The following is a 26,055-nucleotide window of genomic DNA, read 5'->3' as shown; positions in this document are numbered from 1 at the left end:
TCTTCAACAGTAGTTTTTATTTTAGCCTAAAGCAGAGTAAAGATGCCTTAATTATATATCCTAATCAGATTTTTCCCACGAATAAGTTTTTTTACAAATATCTAAGTACTGGGCTAATGTCAAAGTTTCTGATAATTTAATGAAACCTGAACGAGCCTCATGTCCGCTCAGTGGCACAGGTGAGATCAGTAGATATTCTGCTGTATTCTTGAAAACTTTTTTGGATGTTAGTGATAGATGGTAAAAAACACCACAGTTTGATAGGAAAGTAGTCGTGTGTTCCTGTATGGTTGAAGTATGTGGGACAGAAGCTAGGATTCGGAATGTGCTGGAACTGTAGGTAGAGCTTCCATTAGAATCATCCTTAGCCCATCTTCCCTGCTGCTGCCACTTGCTTAGCTCCTGAGATGCTGTTCAGGAGATATAAGATACTTAGCATGTCATTTCCAGCCTCTTGCTCAACTTTTCACCAATGTGATGTTTAATTAAGTTGCTTCTCTTCTGTGTAGGGGGAAATTTGTTGCCCTGGAGAACATCAGCTGCAAGATTAAGTCAGGGTGCGAGGGGCACCTCCCGTGGCCGAACGGCATCTGTACTAAGTGCCAGCCGAGCGCCATCACGCTGAACAGACAGGTGAGATGTTCCCTGTCTGTCTAGATTTATTTTCCTGGCTGAGAAACGGATATTTCCAGAAGAGCCCCTTGGAGTGGAATGCTATTAGCACTATGTGTGGTGGATTTTCAGTACTTTTTGATGGATTGAATGATCCTTTTGTTGAAGTGGTACACTGAATATGTCATTTTTAAGACTTCTTGCTCTTGGAGGTATGGAGTGCGAGCCCTCAGTTCTCTGTTTTGCTGGCTCGTATGGAGGCAGAATGTTCCTGGTGATTATTTAAAATCCTCAGTGGTTGTGAGGAAACTGGCTCTGAAGGTTGGTAAAGGGGCACCCCTTGGACCAGCTCTGAGCACCTGTCCAGGCTGGCTTAAGGAGAGAATGTGGCTCAGGAAGGAGGGGGCGTTCTGGCCTTTCTGGATGTTCTGCTGTCCTTGTCCCGCCTCTGAGAGTAGCCTACCTCGCCTTCCTGCTGCCGCTGTGCCTTTAGAGAAAACGGCTCCTTAGAGAGAATTCCATGGCCTCCTTGACTTTTTTGGAAACCTCCTGTTCTCTATTCCTTTTTTCTTCTTGAAAACTACTTTATTTTGGCCGGGCAAGGTGGCTCACACCTGTAATCCCAGCACTTTGGGAGACTGAGGCGGGCGGATCACCTGAGGTCAGAGTTCAAGACCAGCCTGACCAATATGGTGAAACACCACCTCTACTAAAAATACAAAAATTAGCCGGGCGTAGTGGTGGGCGCCTGTCGTCCCAGTTGCTCAGGAGGCTGAGGCAGGAGAATCACGAACCTGGGAGGTGGAGGTTGCAGTGAGCCAGAATCACGCCACTGCACTCCAGCCTGGGTGACAGAGCGAGACTCCGTCTCAAAAAAAAAAAAAAAAAAGAAAACTCGTTCGTTTTTTGCCCTAGAGATTGTGAAAACCTGTATTTTAGGTTAAATCACAATGGAATTATTTTGAATTTATTGATAGATGAAACCCATCTCCATCCTCCTATACCCCACTGTCCCGCCACTGGACTCTGAAGTGGTCTAAAGGGCAGAGCATTTTTTTTTTTTTTTTTTTTTTTGAGGCAGAGTCTCACTCTGTAGCCCAGGCTGAATTGCAGTGGTGCAATCTTGGCTCACTGTAACCTCAGTCTCCCAGGTGCAAGCGATTCTATTGCCTCAGCCTCCCAAGTAGCTGGGATTACAGGCGTGAGCCACCATGCCTGGCTAATTTTTGTATTTTTAGTAGAGACAGGGTTTCACTGTGTTGAATAATTTTTGAGGTTTAACTCCTGGCCTCAAGAGATCCGCCTGCCTCGGCCTCCCAAAGTGCTGGGATTACAGGCATGAGCCACCGTGCCTGACTGGTTTTTTTCTTAAGTAATGTGTATTGTTTTTATTTTTTGAATAGAATAGCAGATTATTATTATTATTATTATTTTTTTTTTTTTGAGACAGAGTTTTGCTCTGTCGCCCAGTCTGGAGTGCAGTGGCGCCATCTCAGCTCACTGCAAGCTCCACCTCCCGGGTTCACGCCATTCTCCTGCCTCAGCCTCCTGAGTAGCTGAGACTATAGGCGCCTGCCACCACGCCTGGCTCTGGCTAATTTTTTGTATTTTTACAAAATACAAAAAAAATAGAGACGGGATTTCATCGTGTTAGTCGGGATGGTCTCGATTTCCTGACCTCGTGATCCGCCCGCCTTGGCCTCCTAAAGTGCTGGGATTACAGGCGTGAGCCACCGCACCCAGCCCAGATGTTTATTTTTTAAGATACAAGGGGTCTCACTCTGTCGCCCAGGCTGGACTTGAACTCCTGGGCTTAAGCGATCCTCTAGCCTCGGCCTCCTGAGTATCTGGGACCATAGGCATGCACCATCACACCCTATTGGTTTGTTTTTTAAAGAACTAGGTAAAAGATATTTATGAATGGTTTGTGTTAGAAAAACAAGTGATTTCTTTTTGATGGCATGTTTTCATCAGCCCACTCTTGTTAACTCTACAGAAGTACAGGCATGTGGACAATATCATGTTTGAGAATCATACCGTCGCTGACCGCTTTCTTGACTTCTGGAGAAAGACAGGGAACCAGCATTTCGGGTACTTATATGGACGGTACACGGAGCACAAAGACATTCCCCTTGGCATCAGGGCTGAAGTGGCTGCGATTTATGAGCCACCTCAGGTAAACATGACGGGATTCAAGTTCCTGAGTTTCTGTGTTTGGAGGCTGTGGGGACGCCTTTTCGGAGAGGCCTTGCCCTGTTCGCTTTGTTGTTTGTGCCCCTCTGTCACACGCCGGTGCACATGCACAGCATTTTCTGAGTTATTGGAGAGTGAGATCATGGCTCCTAAAACCTTCAGTGTATGTTCCTAAGGATAAGGATATTTTCTTACACAACCGGTACATTTGCGACTATTGATCCAGTGTTTTTATCTCGTCTGCTGTGTCCAGGTTTGCTCATTGCCTCCGTAATGTCCAGGTGCTCAGTCCTCCTTGTGTCATTCTGTGTCTCTTCCACCACGCAGCAGTCACTGTCTTAGGAACCATGGAGAAGGCCACAGACACACCTTAGCACCAATCACCAAAGTGTCACCAGAGTAACAAAAACTGCCACCAAAGTAGGACTGATAACAATTTAAGATTTGTTTGGAGGGGAAAGAAGTGTCCTGAGGGTATATCCCGTAGGGTGTGTGCACAGCTAGTCACTGTGCTTGGAAGTCATTGGAAGGCCCCCTCGGTATGATTATGCCACCAACTAGTTACACATTGTATTTCCGGTTTTTAGGAATTGGGCTGTGTGTGCATATTTATATAAATTTCAGTTTGTTTTGTAATTATGTATAATATTTATGTAGTATATTTTACATACATTTTATTGCAAAAGTAAAAAGTAAACAAATATTGAATACTAGTTAATGATATGCGTGCTGTACTATTTAGGGAGAAGTACATTTATGTCTGTAATATACCTGAAATCCAATAGAAAAATAAAATGAATTGATGGGTGACTAGAGGGACAGATAGTGCACAGGAAATGTTCATGCTGAATCTAGGGGTGGGTATATGAGTATTCGTTGTAAAATTCTTTAAATTAGCTGTATGTTAAACATTTTTAATTTTTATTTATTTATTTTTTAGAGATGAGTCTTGCTCTGTTGCCCAGACTGGAGTGCAGTTGTGCAATCATAGCTTACTGCAGCCTTGACCTCCTGGGCTCAAGCGATCCTCCTGCCTCAGCCTTCTGAGTAGCTGGGACTACAGGTGCATGCCACCATGCCAAGCTAGTTTTTAAATTTTTGGTAGAGTCAGGGTCTCGCCATATTGCCCAGGTTGGTCTTGAACTACTGGCCTCAAGTGGTCCTCACATCTTGGCCTCCTGAACTGTTGGGATTACAGGTAGGAGCCACTGTGCCCAGCCAGAAATATTTTTAAAAGTTGGAGAAGAAAAAAAATGTGCACATTTCCAAAGTCATATTTACAAACAAGGTATATTCATTTCCCTTTACCCTGCTTTCCTCTGTAGGTAGCCCCTAGAATTTAAAACGTTTTTTCTTTTTGAGACAGCGTCTCACTCTGTTGCCCAGGCTGGAGTGCAGTAGTGCCATCACGGCTCAGTGCAGCCTCAATTGCAGCCCTCTTGGGCTCAAGCAATCCTCCTGCCTCAGCCTCCCAAGTATCTGGGACTACAGGCATGTACCACCATGTCTGACTTTTATATATATTTGTGTGTGTATGTGTATGTGTGTGTGTGTGTGTATATATATATGTATATATGTGTGTGTGTATATATATATATATATATATATATATATATATATATATATATATATAGATAGATAGTGTGTGTGGAGACAGATCTCGCCATGTTGCCCAGGCTGGTCTGGAACTCCTGGGCTTACACAGTTGACTCGCCTCAGCCTACCAAAATTCTGGGATTATAAGCGTGAGCCACCATGCTCAGCCTAAAATCTTTTTAGTTGGACTTCCTGAAGTTTGATTTTTTTTTTTTTTTTTTTTAATTTTGAGACAGAGTTTTACTCTGTCGCCCAGGCTGGAGTGCAGTGGCACGATCTCCACTCACTTCAACCTCTGCCTTCCGGGTTCAAGTGATCCTCCTGCCTCAGGCTCCTGAATAGCTGGGATTACAGGTGCCGCCACCATGCCTGGTTAATTTTTGTATTTTTAGTAGAGACAGGGTTTCACCATGTTGGTCAGGCTGGTCTCAAACTCCTGACCTCGTGATCCACCTGCCTCAGCCTCCCAAAGTGTTGGGATTATAGGCGTGAGCCACTGCGCCCGGCCTGATTTTTTAAAAATTGTTTAATTGTTTAATTTTTTTTCTATACAGAGAGGGTCTCTGTGTGGCCCACACTGGTCTCAAACTCCTGGCCTCAAGTGATCCTACTGCCTTGGCCTCCCAAAGTACTAAAATTACCAGCATGAGCCATTGTGCCTGGCAAAAGTTTGGGTTTGTTTGTTTGTTTGTTTTGTTTTGTTTTGAGACAAGGTCTCACTCCTGAGCGAGATCCTCTTACCTCTTTCTCCCAAGTAGCTGGGACTATCGGTATATGCCACTGAGCCTGGCTAGTTTTGTTTTTTTTGTATGTGTGACATTTTTAGTGTAAGCACATACACACACACGTGCATGCACACACATTCATACTATCCGCCTTCTTTGTTTCTTTGTGCCTATACTATATTATGTGCACTTTTTCCACCTAACACTGTCTTGTGGAGATCACCGGATGGCTAGCCTCCTATTTAGATAACCTGACTGGGAGGCGGGCTGGAGTGCCCTGCAGCTGCTTTCAGAGTTTGCTGATCAGAGTCTGAAACTGCAGGCTATGCATGAGTAATAGCTAGTGTACAGGCTTTCTAGTGGCCCCTGCACAAATGTGTGTCTTTCTTGGCTGTATTTATATGGATTTTCAGTGACATTTTTGGTATCTTTGCACAGCAATAGATGTAGTGTTTCATGAGGCCTTGCCATGGTTCTTTTAAAAAGAGACACTAGATGGCAGTAGAGACCCCGCCAGTGAAGTCTCAATCCTTAGGTCACTGTGCTGTACTCAGGATGCTGCTTTTCGAAGCACAAAGTATTCAGATTCAGTTTTTTTAAAGGGTCTCTTTCATGGAGAGCTCAACGGTTCTATTAAAAGTATAATTGAGGCCAGCCGTGGTGGCTCACGCCTATAATCCCAGCACTTTGTAGGGGTGAGGCAGATCACTTGAGGCCAGGAGTTCAAGACCAGCCTGGCTGACACAGCAAAACCCCGTTTCTACTAACAATACACACACAAAAATTTGCTTATGCAGCTTATGCTGCCACATGTCATTAAACAAGTCCTTTTCTTAGATTTTTCTCTGAGTTTGTGATTTAACCTATGTTCTGGAGGTATTAATGACCTCCATATGGGTAATATCCAGCAAACGTAAACTTCTTTGTGTTTTTGCCAGATTTTGACTGATTTACAAGGATATGCCCAGTTACTGTAACTCAATTTGGGATTACCTTTACCTTTCCTATTCTTACGGCTGGGGTTTTTGCATGGAATGATACCTATTAATGACCCGCAAGCTACATTTAAGTGAACATTAATGATTTCGGTAAGCTTGGTCCACTCTGGGAAGTGATGTGCTGTGGTTGGTTTCAGTTGTGTGGGAGCCAGTCGAAGCTACAACTCATCGACTGCCCTGTGCCAGATGGAAGGAGGTGGTTGATTTTTGAACACCTGGGTTGGTGAGCTCATCGCTCTCTGTGGAGTTCATAGTGTCTTTCTAACTCAGTATCTTAGTTGTGAAGCCAAGCATTGTCCCTGCAGGAGTGGCACACAGATTTTCCAAGGCTGTTTTCTGGGAATGGATGTTACCTTACAGTTTGAGTCTTGCCTAATTTAGCCAAACCTGTTTGGAGTGAAGCTACTTATCCAAGGAAGTTTGAAAGTAACTTAATTCCCTGATGAAGAACTTTTGAAACAGGCAGAGTATAGACCTTCCCTTAGTCCTGAACGCTCCTGATGCAGAGCTGTGCAGCACACATCAGCTGGGCCCTGCATGCCACATGTTGCAGCCCTGGTAAAAGATGCAGCACAACCCGAGAAGGAGAGAAGCCGGGAGGCGTGTCGCATGTGTTTTATCTGTGGCTGTAGTTCTCCTTTCTGACAAGGAGGCCCCCAGCACTCCTTGTGACCTGGAGCTGGAAGTGGAAGGGCTTGGGGTGCTGCTTCCTGAGCCCTCTGCTCTAAGTCCATCTTCTCCCTTTGATTCCCTGCAGATTGGTACACAGAACAGCTTGGAGCTTCTTGAGGATCCAAAAGCTGAAGTGGTCGATGAAATTGCTGCCAAACTTGGCCTGCAGAAGGTACTGAGGCATCCGGCAGCCAAGCAGGGGGCATGGCCAGGCTCTGTTGGGAATCCAGGCCAGGGGGAGTTGGGGGAGTGGCTGGGCTGTGTGGGGGACTGGCTCTCCCCAGCTGCACAAGGTCAGGTGCAGGCAACATATGTTTTGAAACTTCATGTATGTTTGTTGGGCACCAATAACTTTTATGTTCCTCTGACTTAAACTAAAATGAGAACGTTTTCTTGAGCATAAAAAAAAAAAAATCCCAGTGCAGATCTGGCTGTTATATTTCAGCCTTCCAGCCACACTTCATGAGGACTGCTTCAAGTGGGAAACAGAAGCAGGAGTCAGACCCCAGCCGCACCCCTGCTGGCTCCCCTGTGCTTGTGTGTCCCTTCTGCCTGAGCTCTCCCTTCATGTAGCTTGGAAGCCGAGGACAGTCAAGGCTGGCATTCCATTGACAGTGTCATGTTCCGTGCCATGCACTTGAAGCTTCTGCTGTTCCGTCATCAATCATCATTTAATTTCCTGTTTATAATTTAGCTCTCTGAGCCTACAATTCTTCCTAGTTTCATGGAACAGTCAGAAGATGAGAAAAGGATTAACTTTTTTATTCTATTGATCTGGTTTATCTGACATTATTGATAAAATTCCCAGGAACGATTTTAATAAATTCATGTAGAGCCATGAATTTGAACATGTATACAAGTTTAGTGTTAATAAGTATGTTTTATCCTTTATTTCCTAATCAACTCAGACCATGAAAAATAATCTCTAGATTATTTAATCTTCTCTACAGATGAAGCGGGTGAGACTGCAAATGTGACCTAAAACCTAGTAGTGTCAGTGAGCAGTCCACACAGTTTTACTGTCTTAGGAAAGAAACATCCTGTTTCTAACAAGGAGTCAACATCTTTATTTAGAGGCATATTTTCGTTCAAATTCTGGAAGTTCTCTCGTTTAAAAGAGATTGGTACAATTTTTTGACCTAATTTGTTATAATCTTATAGTTCATAATCTTGAAATTACTTAAATAATTTTCTCCAAAACACAAGTTTCTCTTTTTATTTTATTTTATTTATTTATTTATTTTTTTGTGGAGCCTTGCTCTGTCACCCAGGCTGGAGTGCAGTGGCACGATCTTGGCTCACTGCAACCTCTGCTTCCTGGGTTCAAGTGATTCTCCTGCCTCAGCCTCCTGAGTAGCTGGGATTACAGGCACCCGCCACAACGCCCAGTTAATTTTTGTATTTTTAATAGAGATGAGGTTTCACCATGTTGGCCAGGCTGATCCTCAGGTGATCCACCTGCCTTGGTCTCCCAAAGTTCTGGGATTATAGGCGTGAGCCACCATGCCTGGCCCAAAATACGAGTTCCTAAGCCCTTATTTTTCTCAGTTTGATTTTAATTTTGCTTTATTTACTGCATAATTACATTAACCCTTTAAGTGTCATTTTCTCTGTTGCCACCACCTTGGGTTTTTCATTCATTGGGGCATCTTTAAAGACAGTGAAAGTCTCCCAGTGGGCTAGTCATGTCTGCCAGGGATGGATGGGAAGAGTTGTGTGTCAGGTAGTGCTGGAGAGAGTCATGGGCGGCAGATCCTTCCCGAGGACAGAAGTGACAACTGCCCGGACTCAAGTACTGCTCCTGTGGCGTCGCGGCAGGCTTCTGTTGCAGGAATTCACAGGCAGAGGCGGGCCTAAGGATCACACAGCACACAGGCACTGCCACACTGAACGTGCAGGGGATGCTAGGTCGTGGGTTTCAGATCCTGATACCCTCAGATGCTTCCTTCCGGCCTTGAGCTGGAGCTCCCAGGAGCAGCTGTGTGAAGTCTGCATTATATTACCCCTTTTATATTATGTGTCTTTCTCTAGGAATCCTTTTTCTTAGCTTGTCGGGAAAGACCTACTCTCTGAAATGTTTATTTGCTTGCTTGTTGTCTGTCTTCCTCTTGGGAGTTTAAGTGCCTTTTTCACCCACCTTCTGTTGGTCTCACTCACTGCTGTGTCTCTTGCATCCAGCATGGTGCTGGGCAGAGCTGGTGCTGAGGAAACTCATCTCTAACCCAGCAGCACCAGAGGGAGGGTGGCCAGTTTCTACTGAACAGAGATGGAGATCCCTGGGTGTGGCCTGGCATCTTACTTGAGGAACCTGTTGATGTAGATTAACCTGGCTCACAAAAAGGAGTTTCTGACTGAGAACATTCTTTTTAAGCTCTCTGGGCAGAAGCCAGAAAACATTCATCATCTATCTTTTTTTTTTTTTTTTTTTTTTTTGAGACAGAGTCTCGCTCTATGGGCCAGGCTGGAGTACAGTGATGCAATCTCGGCTCACTGCAAGCTCCACCTCCTGGGTTCACACCATTCTCCCTGGGATTACAGGCCCCCACCACCCGGCTAATTTTTTGTTTTTTATAAAGGGGTTTCACCGTTTACCAGGATGGTTTGATCTCTTTGTTGCCCAGGCTGGAGTGCAATGGCGCGATCTCGGCTCACTGCAACCTCTGCCTCTCGGGTTCAAGTGATTCTCCTGCCTCAGCCTCCCAAGTAGCTGGGATTACAGGCATACGCCACCACCCCAGCTAATTTTGTATTTTTAGTAGAGACAGGGTTTCTCCATGTTGGTCAGGTTGGTCTCGAACTCTCGACCTCGGGTGATCCACCCGCCTCGCCCTCCCAAAGTGCTGGGATTACAGGCGTGAGGCACTGCACCCGGCCTAATTTCTGTATTTTTAGTAGAGATGGGGTTTCACCATATTGGCCAGGATGGTCTCGATCTCTTGACCTCGTGATTCTCCTGCCTCAGCCTCCCAAAGTGCTGGGATTATAGGCGTGAGTCACTGCGCCCAGCCATTCATCATCTATCTTGAGGAGATGTTTAAAAGATACTTTCCTTTTTATTAAGGTTGGCTGGATATTTACAGACCTCGTCTCAGAAGATACCCGAAAGGGTACAGTCCGCTACAGTCGAAATAAGGTGAGGTGGAGACAGGACTGTGCGTGTGGCCCTATGGCTTGGTTACAGATGGTGTTTGCCTGCATTATCAGGGTCTCTTTGCACCGCTGGTTCTAGCTTTCAGGCCCCATTGTTTATTTATTTATGATTTTTGAGACGGAGTCTCACTCTTTCGCCCAGGCTGGAGTGCAGTGGCGCAATCTCTGCTCACTGCAAGCAATGCCTCCCGGGTTCACGCCATTCTCCTGCCTCAGCCTCTGGAGAAGCTGGGACTACAGGCGCCCGCCACCAGGGCCGGCTAATTTTTTTGTATTTTTAGTAGAGATGGTGTTCCACTGTGTCAGCCAGGATGGTCTTGATCTCGACCTTGTGATCTGCCCTCCTTGGCCTCCCAGAGTGCTGGGATTACAGGCATGAGCCACCGCGCCCGGCCCTCAGGCCCCATTATTTTTCAAGAAGTTCTTCTTGATCAGTGAAGGCCGGATCTCTTGGTCTCATAGAGCTAAATGCATGTTACCTTTACAAAGCAGTGACTTTCAGGGCTCAGCCCAGGGCGGGGTGGTTTGCATAGTGCTTCTGGCCTTCCTAGTCGTGGGTGGTTTTAGGTGAGGAATTGGTAATGGTTAGGAATTGTAGATACTTGTTTCAAAGTGGTTTTGAGTTTTATAGTTTGGTTCTTATTTTTTATTTTTTTGAGACAGAGTCTTGCTCTGTCGCACATGTTGGAGTGCAGTGGCACAATCTCAGCTCACTACAGCTTCCTTCTCCTGGGTTCAGGTGTGCGCCACCATACCCAGATAATTTTTTAATTTTTGGTAGAGACAAGGTTTTGCTGTGTTGGCCAGGCTGGTGTCGAACTCTTGTCCTCAAGTGGACCTCCCGCCTCCACCTCTCAAAGTGCCGGAATTAGAGGTGTGAGTCACTGCTCTTGGCTTGGTTCTTATTTTTTAAAGAAGAAATAGAAGTATATTTTGGCATGATGCTGTAAAATTTGATAGGCTGCTTCTCTTGTCTTAGGACACCTATTTCCTAAGTTCAGAAGAGTGTATCACTGCAGGAGACTTCCAGAACAAGCATCCCAACATGTGCCGGCTCTCTCCAGATGGACATTTTGGATCCAAGTTTGTTACTGCAGTGGCTACAGGTATAACAGGGACAGTTTGTACTGTAAATATTACCACCTCGTTAATATATTTTGTTCCTCTTTTTGGTAGCTTTTTATCCTTAACTTAGTTATACTGGACTTTCTTACTGGGCTTGTGGGATATAAATTCCTCCTTTCTTTTTATGGTAAAAATTCTGAACTTAACAGCATAAAACTATAAACACAAACCCCAAAACTCGTAACAGAATCAGGACCTCTACAGAGCTCTCCTCTAGGCCAGTGCTCTCGTTAAAAGTCCACTTTTTTGGCTGGGTGCGGTGGCTCACGCCTGTCATCCCAGCACTTTGGGAGGCCGAGGCGAGTGGATCGCTTGAGGTCAGGAGTTCGAGATCAGCCTGGGCAACATAATGAAACCCCATCTCTATTGTAAATATAAAAATTAGCTGGGCGTGGTGATGGGCACCTGTAATCCCAGCTACTCAAGGAGCTAAGGCAGGAGAATCACTTGAACCCATCAGGCGGAGGTTGCAGTGAGCTGAGTTTGTACCAGTGCACTCCAGCCTGGGTGACAAGGTGAGATTCTGTCTCAAAAAAAGAAAAGAAAAAAAAGCATATATATACATACACATATATATGTATAAATATATATAAATATATACGTATAAATATATATAAATATATACGTATAAATATATATACGTATAAATATATACGTATAAATATATATACGTATAAATATATACGTATAAATATATACATATAAATATATACAAATACATACGTATAAATATGTATGTATAAATTTGTATTTTTAGTAGAGACGGGGTTTCACCATGTTAGCCAGGATGGTCTTGTTCTCCTGATCTTGTGATCCGCCCGCCTTGGCCTCCCAAGTGCTGGAATGGCAGGCGTGAGCCACTGCACCTGGCCTAATTTTTAAATTTTTAGTAGAAATGAAGTCTTGCTGTGTTGCCCAGCCTGTAGTTCCTTGATTTAAGGTGCATTTAGATTGATTTTTGAAATGAATTTACTTTTTGAGGAGTGATAGGCATCTTTCACATGTTAATTATGTTAATAATTAATGCATGTTAACTATTTCACATGTGAATTAGTTGAGTCAGATTTATTTTCCTAAGTTGTTGCTTGGGTTGAGTGCTTAAGGGAAGGGTTGGGAATTTGGGCTAGGATTGAAGGAGGGTCTGGGAATTCTGCGTTACAGAACCTGTTAGTGAGGGCACCCTGGGAAGAGTGCTGTCATGGTGGGGGACTCAGGGTAGCTGGAGAGCAGCTGGAGCATCAGGCAGGGGGCACTGGGCACCCAGGAGGGGAGCAGAGAACAAAGGCGCTCATGTCATTTAGAATTCTGCCTGGCCAGCATTGTATTTAGAGACGGGGAGAAAAGTGTCGTCATAGTCTTCTCGGTGTCACATCCCCACACCCCTGCCACGTGTAGGCTGATATCTGGGTACAGTAGTGTAGGCTGGTAGTTTCCAAGCCTATCAGACTCAACTCCTGTTTTTAGAATACTTTGTGATACCCCTTTACTATGCAGAAATAAAATTCATGGGTAACATAGTTAATGTAGGCTGCCAACACACAGAATTCTGAAATGGAAGGCAGAGTAGTATCCTAACTGTAACATCAACGGAAAGTGATAGGAAAGAAACAGAATAAAGTCGTATGTTTAGGTGTGTCCGTGCTTCTGGACTGACTCGTGAGGACAACACAGCGGGATCCGTGCTGGCCTGTGTGGGCAAGGGCTGAGCACAGGGCTGGGTCCAGGCCTCTCAGCTGGCCTTGCCGTCAGCAACATGGCTTCCTGAGAGGCTCAACAGCTCTCCACCCAGTTCCAAGCAGAAGAGTGTGCCCTTGCCTCAGCTTACACTATTGTAGTCCCAGATAATTCAGTGTGCATTAAAACTGTGCCTGTCTGTTTTATGGCTATTTATAAAATAGAATTGCTTCTAATCTCATATCATTGTAAGTAGTGGTTTTTGCCTACATAAGTGTGTAGCGGGCATTCAGAGTCTTGTGGGATATGGAACAGTTCCATAGTATTTCAGTGTGGTTTTAATGTCTATTTTATTCTGAATGAAATTGAGGATCTTTCATTTTTATTTTTAATGTTTTTTGAGGCAGTCTTGTTCTGTCACCCAGGCTGGAGTGCAGTGGCACAATCTTGGCTCACTGCAACCTCTGCCTCTGGGTTCAAATGATTCTTGTGCCTCAGCCTCCCAAGTAGCTGGGATTACAGGTGCACGCCAACACACCCGGCCAGTTTTTGTATTTTTTGTAGAGACGGGGTTTCACCATGTTGGCCAGGCTGGTCTCGAGCTTCTGGCCTCAAGTGATCTGCCTGCCTCGGCCTCACAAAGTCCTGGGGTTACAGGTGTGAGCCACTGTGCCCAGTCTAATTACTGTTTCTTTGGAGAAATTATTCCATGGGCCAGAAGAACTGGCACATTTTTAGAATTACAGTTTCTAACTTGGGGGCTATGACCTTGAATTTGAGTCATACCCCTTGTTGAGAGTTGAGAGATTATATAGATCGTCCTTGGGCTTTTTCGCCTCTGGAATTGGCATTTACTGAAAGGTTTTAGAACTGAGAGACAAGAAATAACCTAATTTATAAGCAGATAGGCAGTGACAGCCCCTTTGTGTCTGTGGGAATCACCCCTCTTGGTGCTCAGACTCAGCATGGTCTCCCTTTCCCGAGGGTGGTGGCCGACTGAGGAGTGCTTATCCTCATGCGTGTTTTTAATCACTACAGCTCGGATGAAGGTTTTCTAACTCAAGTAAAGTGTGCTCTTTCCCCTGTGTTAGGGTTTCTTGGTCATGGCCACGTGGGGACCCCATAGCGCTGTTGGAAATTGTACTTGTTGCATTCCCGTCCCACGTCCCTCCTTAGACAGGAAGGTGCAGACTGAGCCATGTGGCACAGGGTGCGTGGCGCCCCTGCTGGCAGCACTCAGGTCCTGGCTGGGATGTGGAGGCCTCGCCTCTCCCCCTGCATCTGTCCTTCCTCCCCTTTCCCCTTTCATTGTACTCAGGTATTCTCTGGCACGAGAGTTTGGAGTATAAGAGCCCCAATGAAGTGTGCGCTTTGCTCGAGTGACCCTGAGGGGCCCTGTGGAAGGACAGTGCACTGTAGAACTTACCCCCACACTGGGCTGGGCGTCTGTGTCCTCATAGTCTAGCATACTCTAAATTTACAGGCTGTGAAAATTACTTGCTGGGGATCTGGTTAAAAAACCAGAAATGCATTCAGATTCAATAGCAGCTGAGGTTTTTCTGTCACTGCCTCTTTGTAGGCCCTGTGATCCTTCCCACGTAGGGATTTCCTGACTTGCTGATTTGTGAAGGGCATGATAGTTAACTTGTCCTGCCAGCCGTTCCGGCAGGGTTACACAAACCCATCAGGACATGTATTTCCTGCTGCTCCATGTGGAAAGGGGAGTTTGCAGTTCATCTCAGTGAATTTACCCTTGAAAATTATCCATATGGCCAATTTTGCTGTTTATAAACAGCCTTCAGTTTTATAAATACTGCTTTCCATTTTTCTCTTATTCTCAACTGCTAGATTTTTCTTTCTTGAATGATCTATCATGTTAGTGACCAATCTAAACACCAGAGCAGGATTTTTTTGTTTGTTTGTTTTGTTTTGTTTTACTCCGGAGACGGAGTCTTGCTCCATTGTCTAGGCTGGAGTACAGTGGTGTGATCTCAGCTCATCACAACCTCCACTTCCTGGGGTCAAGCGATTCTCCTGCCTCAGCCTCCTGAGTAGATGGGATTAGAGGTGCACACCACCATGCCCGGTTAATTTGTATATATATATATATTTTTTTCTTTTTTTTTTTTTTTTTTGTGTTTTGGTCTCACTCTGTCACCCAGGCTGGAGTGCAGTGGCGCGATCTTGGCTCACTGCAAGCTCCGCCTTCCGGGTTCACGCCATTCTCCTGCCTCAGCCTCTCCGAGTAGCTGGGACTACAGGCGCCCCGCCACCACGCCTGGCTAATTTTTTTGTATTTTTGGTAGAGACAGGGTTTCACCGTGGTCTCGATCTCCTTACCTCGTGATCCGCCCGCCTCGGCCTCCCAAAGTGCTGGGATTACAAGCGTGAGCCACCGCGCCTGGCCTAATTTGTATATTTTTAGTAGATACAGGGTTTCACCATGTTTTCCAGGCTGGTCTTGATCTCCTGACCTCAGGTGATCTGCCTGCCTCGGCCTCCGAAAGTGCTGGAATTACAGGCGTGAGCCACCGCGCCAAGCCCAGTCAAGGTTTTCATGGTGTCCTAACCAGATGTCTGCACTGTGGCTCCCTGGCGCTCTGTCCAGCCTTTGCCTCTGCTCCCTCTGAGCCCTGCATTCTTTCAGTGCCATTTATGCCACCAAGCACACGGGCAAGTGAGGTGCCTGTATCTTTGCTGAGATATTAGTTGTTGTGCAGAGTTGGCTACCTCCTGAGCATTTGAGTTTGGGGCAGGGAGAAAATCCTATGCTAGTGAACGGTGCCTTTGGAGCCAGTTTGACCCAGGGTTTTGAAGCCAGCCATCACCTGCCTCCTATGTGCGTTGAGAGCTTCGTGGCAGCCAGCTCTGTCTCCTCCCTCACCTTTTTTGATTGTGTGGCCGTCAGGTTTGCTTTCTGATGCATGTTTGAAAGCCACATGCACTACGTTTCTGTTTTCTGATCATAAATGATTCTTTTTGTCAAAGAAACTGAAATAGAGGTATTGAGGGTTTTTTTTCATCCAAAGCTATAACAAATGTTGAGGGCTGGGGACAGTGGCTCACACCTGTAATTCCAGCACTTTGGGAAGCTGAGGCAGGAGGATCACATGGGGCCAGGAGTTAGAGACCAGCCTGGGCAACATAGTAAGACCTTACTTCTTTTTTTTTTTTTTTTTTTTTTTGAGACGGAGTCTCGCTCTTTCACCCAGGCTGGAGTGCAGTGGCGCGATCTCGGCTCACTGCAGGCTCCGCCCCCCGGGGTTCACGCCATTCTCCTGACTCAGCCTCCCTTGTAGCTGGGACTACAGGCGCCTGCCACCTCGCCCGGCTAATTTTTTTGTATTTTTAGTAGAGACGGGGTTTCACTGTGTTAGCCAGGATGGTCTCGATCTCCTGACCTCGTGATCCGCCCGCCTCGGCCTCCCAAAGTGCTGGGATTACAGGCGTGAGCCACGGCGCCCGGCCAGTAAGACCTTACTTCTAAAACAATAAATAAATAATGAGATTGTAGTCAGCGAGTAACTTGAGATTGTAGTCAGTGAGTAACTTCAGTTCTGGAAGCACACCTCTGCGGTTGGGTGGGTGTCTCCCCCATGCCTGCCTCCTCCAAAGGCTCAGGCTGCCCCCATGGTATCATCTTCCCAGCTCACTTCAGGGACCTGGTCTAACTGGACCACACTGCCGCCTCTCAGCCATGATCTTTAGTTCTCTTGTCCCCACATGAAGTCATTCTGGAGGCTTCGATGAAGTGGAGACTGGGAGAGAAGAATGGGGTGGGCGGTGTGGAGGGTGAAACCGTGGAGGAGCTGGGCTCCCAGGTCTGCCCACAGCCGTGGAGTGGCACCTGCACCTCCACACTGTGTGATGACGCCTGGTGGCATTGACTGTGCGTGGTGGCCGTGTAGGTTTCTGTAAGAGGCTGCTGTGTATACAATACAGTGACTGGATTGTATTAAAAATAGTTGCCGTCTTGCTCTTCTCCCACCCCCTCCCCCATCTGTCTGCCTCCAGATGAATTTATCCTCCCATCCTTACCGTGAACCTAGGGATCTGTCTGCTGTTTACACCCCTGGTGTTATTATGAACCAGGAGTCCAAGTGCTGATGACACTGAGCCTGGCTTTAGGGGCAGATGCTAGACAATGTTTAACAATTTTTTTTTTTTTTGATTGATTGATTGATTGATTGTAAAGATAGGGTCTCACTATGTTGCCCAGACTGGTCTCAAACTCCTGGGCTCAAGCAATTCTCCCGCCCTGCCCTGTCAGAGTGCCCAGATTACAGGCGTGAGCAATTGTACCCAGCCTTTTCTTTTCTTTTTGTTCTTTTTTTCAAAAGTTTAACAATCTTGATTTCCTGATTCTGATAGAGCACGTCCTTGGTGGCACCTGTTTGTGGAGCCAAGTGTGTGTGGAGCTGCAGGGTGTCCTGACCTGCATGTCTAGGTCTTGTGCTGTGGCCACCCATCAGTTGACTACTGAATTTTTTTTTTTGAGACGGAGTCTCACTCTGTCACCCAGGCTGGAGTGCAGCGGCACAATCTTGGCTCACTGCAAGCTCCGCCTCCCAGGTTCACGCCATTCTCCTGCCTCAGCCTCCCGAGTAGCTGGGACTACAGGCGCCCGCCACCACGCCCGGCCAATTTTTTGTATTTTTAGTAGGGACGGGGTTTCACCGTGTTATCCAGGATGGTCTTGATCTTCTGACCTTGTGATCCGCCTGCCTTGGCCTCCCACAGTGCTAGGATTACAGGCATGAGCCACCGCACCCGGCTGACTACTGAACATTTTTTAACTCTTACCCCCGACAAACTCTTGAGGGTTTGTTTTTTCTGTTGATCAGAGGTGAAGAGTTAACAGATATGGACTGGTTTTGAATGCCGTTTGGTAGACTCTTTTTAAAGGTCTCTCTCTTGCAGGTGGTCCTGACAACCAAGTCCACTTTGAAGGGTACCAGGTGTCCAATCAGTGTATGGCACTGGTCCGTGATGAGTGTTTGCTACCGTGCAAGGACGCCCCGGAGCTTGGCTACGCCAAGGAGTCTAGCAGTGAGCAGTACGTGCCTGATGTGTTTTATAAGGTAAAAGTATTGTAAGAAAAAGAATTCTGTACATGGAGAATGGTGTGAACCTGTCTTGGACCTTTCTAATTTGGGCGCATTCTGCCTATAGCAGCCATTCATCAGCTGTAGTTGAACCCTGCTTGTCACTAAAGGCTTCTGTCACGTTTCTGGGGCTGGATATTAGCTACTCATGCTTCCATGGTGTTTGGGCTTCTCACCAGAAGTGGAGCTACATGCACTGGGTTTGAGATCAGTAACACCAAATCCGACCATTGCAACACAGACAGTCTCAGTTTCTAAAGATGAGAAGATGGGGCCTTGGCATGGTGGCTCATGCCTGTAATCCCAGCATTTTGGGAGGCCAAGGCAGGAGGATCGCTTGAGTCCAGGACTTCAAGACCAGCCTGACAAACAGTGAGACCCTGTCTCTACAAAAAATAGATGTGGTGGCATGAACTGTAGTCCCAGCTACTCGGGAGGCTGAGTAGCTGAGTCCGGGGAGGTCAAGGCTGCAGTTAGCCATGATGGTGCCACTGCACTACAGGCGTGGGTGACAGAGTGAGACCCTGTCTCAAGGATGGGGGTGGAGATGAGAAGACAGTGGGAGATGTTTAGGGACCTTTTTTAGAATCCTGCCAGTTGCAGCTGTTCAATGTTTTTTCTTTTTGTGGTTCCCGCTCCTTTGGGGGCTCCAGTTACACATATATTTGGCTGCCTGAAGTTGTCCCACAGTTTATTGATACTCTGTTCATTTTGTTTCAGTCTTTTTCAGTGTTTCATTTTGGATAGTTTCTGTTAGTCTTCACATTCGTTGATCTTGACTTCTACAGTGTCTCATCTGCAGTTAATCTCATCCAGCATATTGTTCATCTCAGACATTGTAGTTTTCATTCTAGAAGTTTAAGTTGTTAATTGCTTCCTGTGTTTCTACTTAACTCTTTGAACATAGAGGATACAGTTATATTAACTTTTTTGGCCGGGTGCGGTGGCTCATGCCTGTAATCCCAGCACTTTGAGAGGGCGGATCACAAGGTCAGGAGATCGAGACCATCCTGGCTAACATGGTGATACCCCGTCTCTACTAAAAAAAAAATACAAAAAGCCGGGCATGGTGGCGGGCACCTGTAGTCCCAGCTACTCAGGAGGCTGAGGCAGGAGAATGGTGTGAACCTGGGAGGCGGAGCTTGCATTGAGCCAAGATTGTGCCACTGCACTCCAGCCTGGGGAACAGAGCTAGACTCCGTCTCAAAAAAAAAAAAAAAATTTTTTTTGTATATCTTTTTTCTTTTTTTTTTTTTTTTTCTTTCAAAAAGACAGGGTGTCACTATGTTGGCCAGGTTGATCTTGAACTCCTGGCCTCGAGCAGTCCTCCCGCCTCAGCCTCCCAAAGTGTTGGGGTTATGGGCGTGAGCCACTGCGCCCGACCCATATTAACTTTTAATGTTCTTATATACTAACTCATATCACCTGCTATTTCTGCATCGGTTTTAATTGATTTGTTTTCTAATTATGGGTTAGCGTATGTGGGTCTGCAGCTGCAGTATGTTTTCTGTGGACCATCTGTCTGTCTATCCTTGTTACCGGCGTGCCGAGTGTGTGTGGTGTGCTGCTCATTGTGTATCACAGCCAGAGACTCCAGCAGGGTGTCTTCTTCCAGAGAGGGCTTTCCTTTCCTCCATGGGAAACGTGGTGGTGGTGAGCCGTCCATCTCCATCCAGATGGCAAGTAGCTGGTCAGAGCTGACTTGCATTTTGATGAGACTTCGTCTATTGTCGATCCTTCCCTTTTTCTACAGTGTAACACCTTAGGGGTGCCATCTGAGAGCCTGGTAGAGCTCTTTGTGAGGTGACAGTCTTCCTTAAATCTTTGTCTCATTGGCCCTGAAAGGCTGGGAGATACATTCTGTCCAGAAGTTTCTTGTTTTCCTCATGCCTCATACAGCTTAAATATGTAGGTATCCCATGTACCTTAAAACTTTTGCAAGCATCTTTTTTTTTTTTGAGACAGTCTTGCTCTGTTACCCAGGCTGGAGTACAGTGGCACGATCTCGGCCCACTGCAGCCTCTGCCCCTTGAGTTCAAGTGATTCTTGTGCCTCAGCCTCCCGAGTAGTTGGGACTACAGACGTGTGCCACCTACCTGGCTAATTTTTTGTGTTTTTAGTAGAGACTGTGTTTTACCATGTTGGCCAGGCCGGTCTTGAACTCCTGGCCTCAAGCGATTTGCCCACCTTGGCTACCCAAAGTGTTGGGATTACAGGCGTGAGGCCACCCAAAGTGCTGGGATTACACCACACCCAGCTGCAAACATCTTGAGGGGGGAGAATGGCTGCATGTTTGAAATTCTTGTGTCTACAGAGTCTCTGCCAGACCCTCATCTCCCAGCACTCACTTCCTGCAGGAGGAGGGAAGGGGCTTTCCATCTCAGTGCCACAGTCCGCTTTGCTGGGGGTCTTCTTATCTGGTTTGGATTCAGGCCCCTGCCTCCCTTTCCTCCCTCCTACCCAGTTGGGCAGGCTGGTCTAGAACTCCTGAGCTCAGCAGGCAATCCGCCCGCCTCGGCCTCCCAAAGTGCTAGGATTACAGGCGTGAGCCACCTTGCCCGGCCTCGTTCCCATGTTCTTTAACGTCTCTTAGAAAGGTTTTCAGGCCGGGCGCGGTGGCTCTCGCTTGTAATCCTAGCACTTTGGGAGGCCGAGGCGGGCGGATCACGAGGTAAGGAGATCGAGACCACGGTGAAACCCCGTCTCTACTAAAAATACAAAAAATTAGCCGGGGGTGGTGGCGGGCGCCTGTAGTCCCAGCTACTCAGAGAGGCTGAGGCAGGAGAATGGCATGAACCCGGGAGGCGGAGCTTGCAGTGAGCCGAGATTGCGCCACTGCACTCCAGCCTGGGCGACAGAGCGGGACTCTGTCTCAAAAAAAAAAAAAAAGAAAAAAGAAAGGTTTTCAGTTTTCTCTGTGGAGGTCTTATGTATCATTTGTTAGATTATTCCTAGGTACTTTAATTTTTTTTAAGCGTGTTACAAAATAGCACTATCTTAAAATTACATTTTTAAACTGTTGCTGTTTGAAACAGGTAAATTTTTGTATCCAGCAACTGCTATCTGTTCCTCAGTATTATTATTTATAAGTTTAGTCTTTCGCATTTCCTGCACGTATTATCCTTTCCATCATCAGCCCTTCTCATTCTCTGGGCTTTTCCCAATGTTGCCTCAGATCTCCCAAACAGCACTGTATGGCAGTGGAAGTCTCTGGCACCTTTGTCTTGCTTTTAATCGTAAAGCAAGTGCTTTTAGGATTTTATCGTTAACTGTGAGTTTGCTGTAGGATTATTTTTAAATACCCTTTTCAGGTTGGAAATTTGCTTTTTTATTTCCATGCGTTATTGTAAGTTTCCTGCACTTAGGAATGGAGCTCCCTTTTGTCATGAAATATGTGACATTTCCTTAATCATTCTGTTGTTTTCGTAGAGTGCTTATTTGCCCTCTGTTAGTGAGAATAGGCTAGAAATACTTCCCAAAATTGTTTATAGCCCTGTAGGATTTGAGACAGATTTCTCATGTTTCAGGAAAATATCAGTTGGAGCAAAGAGAACTGTAAAAGCAAACATTGAAGTCATCCTTTTAGTCCTCCCATGGACTTTGCGGTTGAAGGTAAAATATGCCTTGTAAACAAAACCTGCACCAATATTTGTCTAAGGCTGTTGTTCATCATGTTGTTGTCTCTGGCAATAAAAATTGGAAACAATTGAAAAGCCCCATCCCAAAGGGACATTAAGTTACAGCTGGACTCTGGGATAGCATGTGGTTACTAAAGGTATGTGTTTGCAAATTATTTAAAGATAAGGGATAAAACTTAGTAAAATTAAAAGTGCATCTATACCTAGAGTATAATACCAATTTTTTTGTTGTTTTTTTGAAGACACATGTAGGCATTTGCACATGTATGTGGACATACATTTACATGCACTCACACACGGGGTGGGAGTAGAAGCTTCCTGACTGTCCTTCAGGAGGGAGGAGAGTCTGCAGCTTTGCCCTGCCCCATATGCAGCCAGTAAGAGAACGAGGAAGAGCCTTGTGGACAGACGAGGGGAGCTGTGCAGATGCTGACCTTGGAGAAGTGATTTGAAGGCACATCTGTGTCATGGTTCATGTGTAGTTTTTTTAAGAAAGCATGGGTGTACACATAGTCCTGTGAGGATGAGGAGCTTCCCGAGGGACTAGGGCCAGCCAGCCGCACTTGTCTCTTGGGCAGTCAGGTGGCTTGAAGTGGGGCTTTTCTCTTTCACCTTTCTTGTGAAAGGGAACACTTGTCCCCTGCATAGAAACATGAAGAAAACATATTTAATGATAACTGCTCTTTGCATCTGATAGAGTTCTCGTTTCCTTTTCTATTCTTTTAACTTCAAAACAAAGACTTGTAATTATGGAGAATAAATGAGTGCATTTATTGACTGTATGGCCAAATCAGAATGTATTTAATTGGTCTTGTGTTGATGGCCTTTGGTTCCTCCTGGTTGTTACAGAAAGTGCCACATTTAACACCGTATACATCCTCATGTGACATCTTTGTATATCTTCAAAATAGAATTGCTGGGGAGGAAGGTTTTTTGAGTTTTGATAGATATTTCCAACTCGCTCTCTAAAAAGTCATACTAACATCTCTCTTGATAATTAGGAAGAAGAGTTTAAAATAACTTTCCAGCCATGAATGCACATGGGTGTGTCACATGCACTCTGCGTCATGTGGCAGTAGCTGCTGTGCTGGCACACATGGGCACTCAGTCGTGAGTGTGCAGGGGCAGCGCCACAAGGAGGAGGCCTGGCCCTGGCCGGGAGGCTCCTTGGGTTTTTGTGTGTTTCTTCAAATCAGGAGGCTGGCTGTGGCTCACTGCCCATCAGCCTCAAGAGCCTGCAGCTGTGGAGCCTTATGTGCAGCCCCAGAGCCCAGCTGGTGGGGATTTTGTTTGGGCAGGCTGGGACCTCCTGCCCATCACACAGGGACAAGACTCACACTCGTAGATTGTTGTACAGCCAGGAGGCACTTGACTGTCTCCTGTCTTTTCCTTTAAAAAGAATACTGATAGACTAGGTGTAGTGGCTCACACTTGTAATCCCAGCACTCTGGGAGGCCAAGGTGGGAGAATTGCTTGAGCTCAGGAAGTCGAGGCCAGTCTGTGCAACATAGCAAGACCTCATTTCTGCAAAAAAAAAAAAAAAAAAAAAAAATTAGTCGGGTGCTGTGGCATGAGCCTGTGGTCCCAGCTACTCAGGAGGCTGAGTCAGAAGGATCTCTTTAGCCCAGGAGTTCACGGCTGCAGTGAGCTATGATTGTACCACTGTACTCCAGCCTGGGCGACAGAACAAGACTCCTCCAAAAACATGCAGACATACATACACACACAGAACACCGTTAGATGCTTAGGTGTTCAGTTGCTTCCCACTGAAGGTAAACCTCAGGTCCATGCCCCTCATCGTGCATCATAGCCGAAAACCTCCTGGTATGGATGTGACGTGCAGGCATCTTCAGCTTGCCCTTTCATGCCCATCACGCCCCAGCTCGCTTACCTCATGGCCCTCCTGGTTGTGCTGCTGCAGCCTGCAGGACAACTGCTGGGCCTCAGCTTGGGCTCCTAGAATCATAAGTTCTCTGGAAATGTTCCCTGAGTAAGGCTTCTGACTGGCTCCGTCTATGCTCCGTGTTTTCTGGTGATTCACTGTGGTGTCTGGGCTCCTCGGGTATTCTTTGGTACAGAGGAGCCCTCCTCATGTTCCCTCTCTAACACCAGGGTGTGGTGGGTCCACCGTAGAAGCATGTCTCTGCTGTCAGCACGTCCCAGAGACGTTTTGAGATGGTCTGGGACTCCATCCAGGGCGTAGCGAGGCTACTAGCTCTGCCCAGAAGGTCTAAGTTATTCCTGCACCTCTGCTTTCAGGAATGCTCTTTCCTGCGCCTGTGTGATGTGTGAGGATGTGGCAGGCTACAACCCTTCTCCCACAGAGATCACACAGCCTCCAGTCCTTTTATTCCCACTCCTCTCGACATGGGACAGTGGCTCTAGTGCCTGGAATCTGACTTGGCTTTGTAGCTGTGCCCTTACCACCTTGCTGGCTGGCGCCCTGGGAGTACACTGTCTTCCCGTGGACTGCCTCCACTGGCTGATTTCTGTAATCATTGTGGGGGAGTGAGGAGAGGTGGCCTTGGTGCTCTGGAGGACTGGCTGCCTCTCTGGCTGGAGCCAGTTGTCTCCTCACTGCCTGCACCTATGCCAAGGGTCTGGGCGTCCACAGGGCTTATTCCTCTGGGGAAGGGAGAATTGGTTGATTGGGTTTGAGGGAGCCTCTTGAGGACAAGTAACAATTAGGCACTTTGACAAGGGGCTGGCTTCCAGTTCTTTTGTGACATGGTGATTTTATTAACTGCCCCCCCTTTTTTTTTTTTTGGAGATGGAGTCTGGCTCTGTTGCTTAGGCTAGAATGCAGTGGCCCAATCTCGGCTCACTACAACCTCCGCCTCCCGGATTCAAGCAATCCTGCCTCAGCCTCCCAAGTAGCTGGGATTACAGGCACCCGCCACCATGCCTGGCTAATTTTTTTGTATTTTTAGTAGCAACAGGGTTTTACCATGTTGGCCAGGCTGGTCTCAAACTCCTGACCTCAGGCCATCCACCCGCCTTGGCCTCCCAAAGTGCTGGGATTAAGGTGTGAGCCACCACTTCCAGCCTTACTGTGTTTTAAAATCTCTATTTTCTTCTCCTTCAGCCATGAGGAAATAGTCTGACGGGCATAAGCCCAGGGGTGGGCTGGCCCAGGGCCGCCTCCGTGCTGTGTCTCTCCCAGGCCCCCAGCTCTGGGTGTGGGAGGCTGGCCCTGGGCCTTTCGGAGCTGAGCGGGGAGCGAGAGCTATTGTGTTTGGGTGTCCAAGCCCTTGGTAGCACTGACCTGATTCACTGTGCGATGGTCTCACAGCATCCATTCTCTCATGTTTAGAGAACACCTGTGAATTGCCAGGCCCTGGAGTTCATGGAGAATGGAGTAGGGCTCCCTGCATCAGGGAGACTGCTGCAGCAGGCGAGGTGGGCCACCACAGCGGAACCGGTAGAGAAGCTTGGAGTGCCCTGGAGGGTCGAGTCCTGAGAGGGGAGAGAAGGTGTCAATTGACAGAGCAGCTCTGGGCATGTCTGGAGGAGATTGTTCAGACAGAGGCAGCAGCCTGTTCCCCACACAGAGAGTGATAAGCAGGGTGGCCTGCTGGGGTAGAGGTGGGAGGGGCCCCTGGAAGCTGAATCTGTGGTTGGAAGTGAGATGGGGGCTTCTGAAAGGTGTGAAGGGAGGTGGCTGTGCCGGGGCTGTGAGATGATCACTCTGGCTGCTGGGGTCGGAGCTGGCAAAGGAGACAAGGGTAGAGAGTAGAGATGGCTGTGCAGTAGTGAGGGGGTTGAGTGTGTGGTGTGATCGAGAGAAGAGGCAGGCAGACTGCAGGGTGTCCAGTCCAGGCTGGAAGGCTGGGGATCTGTTGGTGATGTGCTAGTGCAGGGGCACCACCTGGGGTGAGCGTATTGCTCGGGAGAGGCACATGGTACAGATGGTGTTGGGGTGGTGCTTGAGGCCTGGTTAGAGGCCGAGTTGTCCATCCTGGAGGGGATGGCTCAGGAGAACCCCTCCTTGGGGGCATGAGGTGGAGAGCACTGGGAGGCAGAAGCTGGGGAGGAGGGGCAGGAGCATAGCGCCCTGGAAGGCAGGCAAGAAAGGAGCTACCTGGTGAGTCGGGAGAGGAGGCTTTGCCTTCAGCAGCTCAGGGGTGTTGGGAGCTTTGATGAGCCTGGCTGAGTAGTGGATGAGCGGCTGCTGAGAGTGAGCTCACAGAGGAGAATGGGGGGAAAGCTCACAGAGGAGAAGTGGGGATGAGCTCACAGAGGAGAATGGGGGGAAAGCTCACAGAGGAGAAGGGGGGAAGCTCACAGAGGAGAAGGGGATGACTCACAGAGGAAAGGGGGGAAACTCACTGAGGAGAATGGGGATGAGGACTCACAAAGGAGAAGGGGGAAACTCACTGAGGAGAATGGAGAATGACTACAGAGGAGAAGGGGGGAAACTCACGAGGAGAATGTGACTCACAGAGGAGAAGGGGGAAAACTCACTGAGGAGAAGGGGGATGACTCACAGAGGAGAAGGGGGTGACTCACAGAGGAGAAGGGGGTGACTCACAGAGGAGAATGGGGATAACCACAGAGGAGAAGGGGG

At 47.2% G+C, this 26,055-nt stretch overlaps 2 protein-coding genes and 1 long non-coding RNA gene across 4 annotated transcripts in view; 2 read left to right on the top strand and 1 right to left on the bottom strand.

Moving 5' to 3' along the window:
• Positions 1-26,055, top strand: part of LOC116483644 (retinal rod rhodopsin-sensitive cGMP 3',5'-cyclic phosphodiesterase subunit gamma) — a 223,324-nt gene that overhangs the window by 51,914 nt on the left and 145,355 nt on the right. The gene's annotated exons all lie outside the window — the stretch shown is intronic.
• NPLOC4 (NPL4 homolog, ubiquitin recognition factor) overlaps positions 1-26,055 on the top strand; it is a 75,136-nt gene that overhangs the window by 25,420 nt on the left and 23,661 nt on the right. For both annotated transcript variants that reach the window (XM_032177300.2, XM_032177299.2), the window contains exons 7-12: positions 510-633; positions 2,609-2,788; positions 6,882-6,968; positions 9,858-9,929; positions 10,926-11,052; positions 17,666-17,826. In XM_032177300.2, the coding sequence (XP_032033191.1) occupies positions 510-633; positions 2,609-2,788; positions 6,882-6,968; positions 9,858-9,929; positions 10,926-11,052; positions 17,666-17,826 (751 nt within the window). The remainder of the gene's footprint in view (positions 1-509; positions 634-2,608; positions 2,789-6,881; positions 6,969-9,857; positions 9,930-10,925; positions 11,053-17,665; positions 17,827-26,055) is intronic.
• Positions 21,954-25,766, bottom strand: LOC131381299 (uncharacterized). The gene is made up of 3 exons (XR_009209942.1): positions 25,570-25,766; positions 24,754-24,944; positions 21,954-22,128 (listed from the first exon to the last, which is right to left on the bottom strand). It is a non-coding gene; the product is annotated as an uncharacterized LOC131381299 (long non-coding RNA).

The sequence above is a fragment of the Hylobates moloch genome, unplaced genomic scaffold, assembly GCF_009828535.3.
Source record: "Hylobates moloch isolate HMO894 unplaced genomic scaffold, HMol_V3 SCAFFOLD_15, whole genome shotgun sequence".
Lineage (NCBI taxonomy): Eukaryota > Metazoa > Chordata > Mammalia > Primates > Hylobatidae > Hylobates > Hylobates moloch.
Note: the sequence above shows the minus strand (reverse complement) of the source record. Positions and strands in the feature narration are given on the sequence as shown.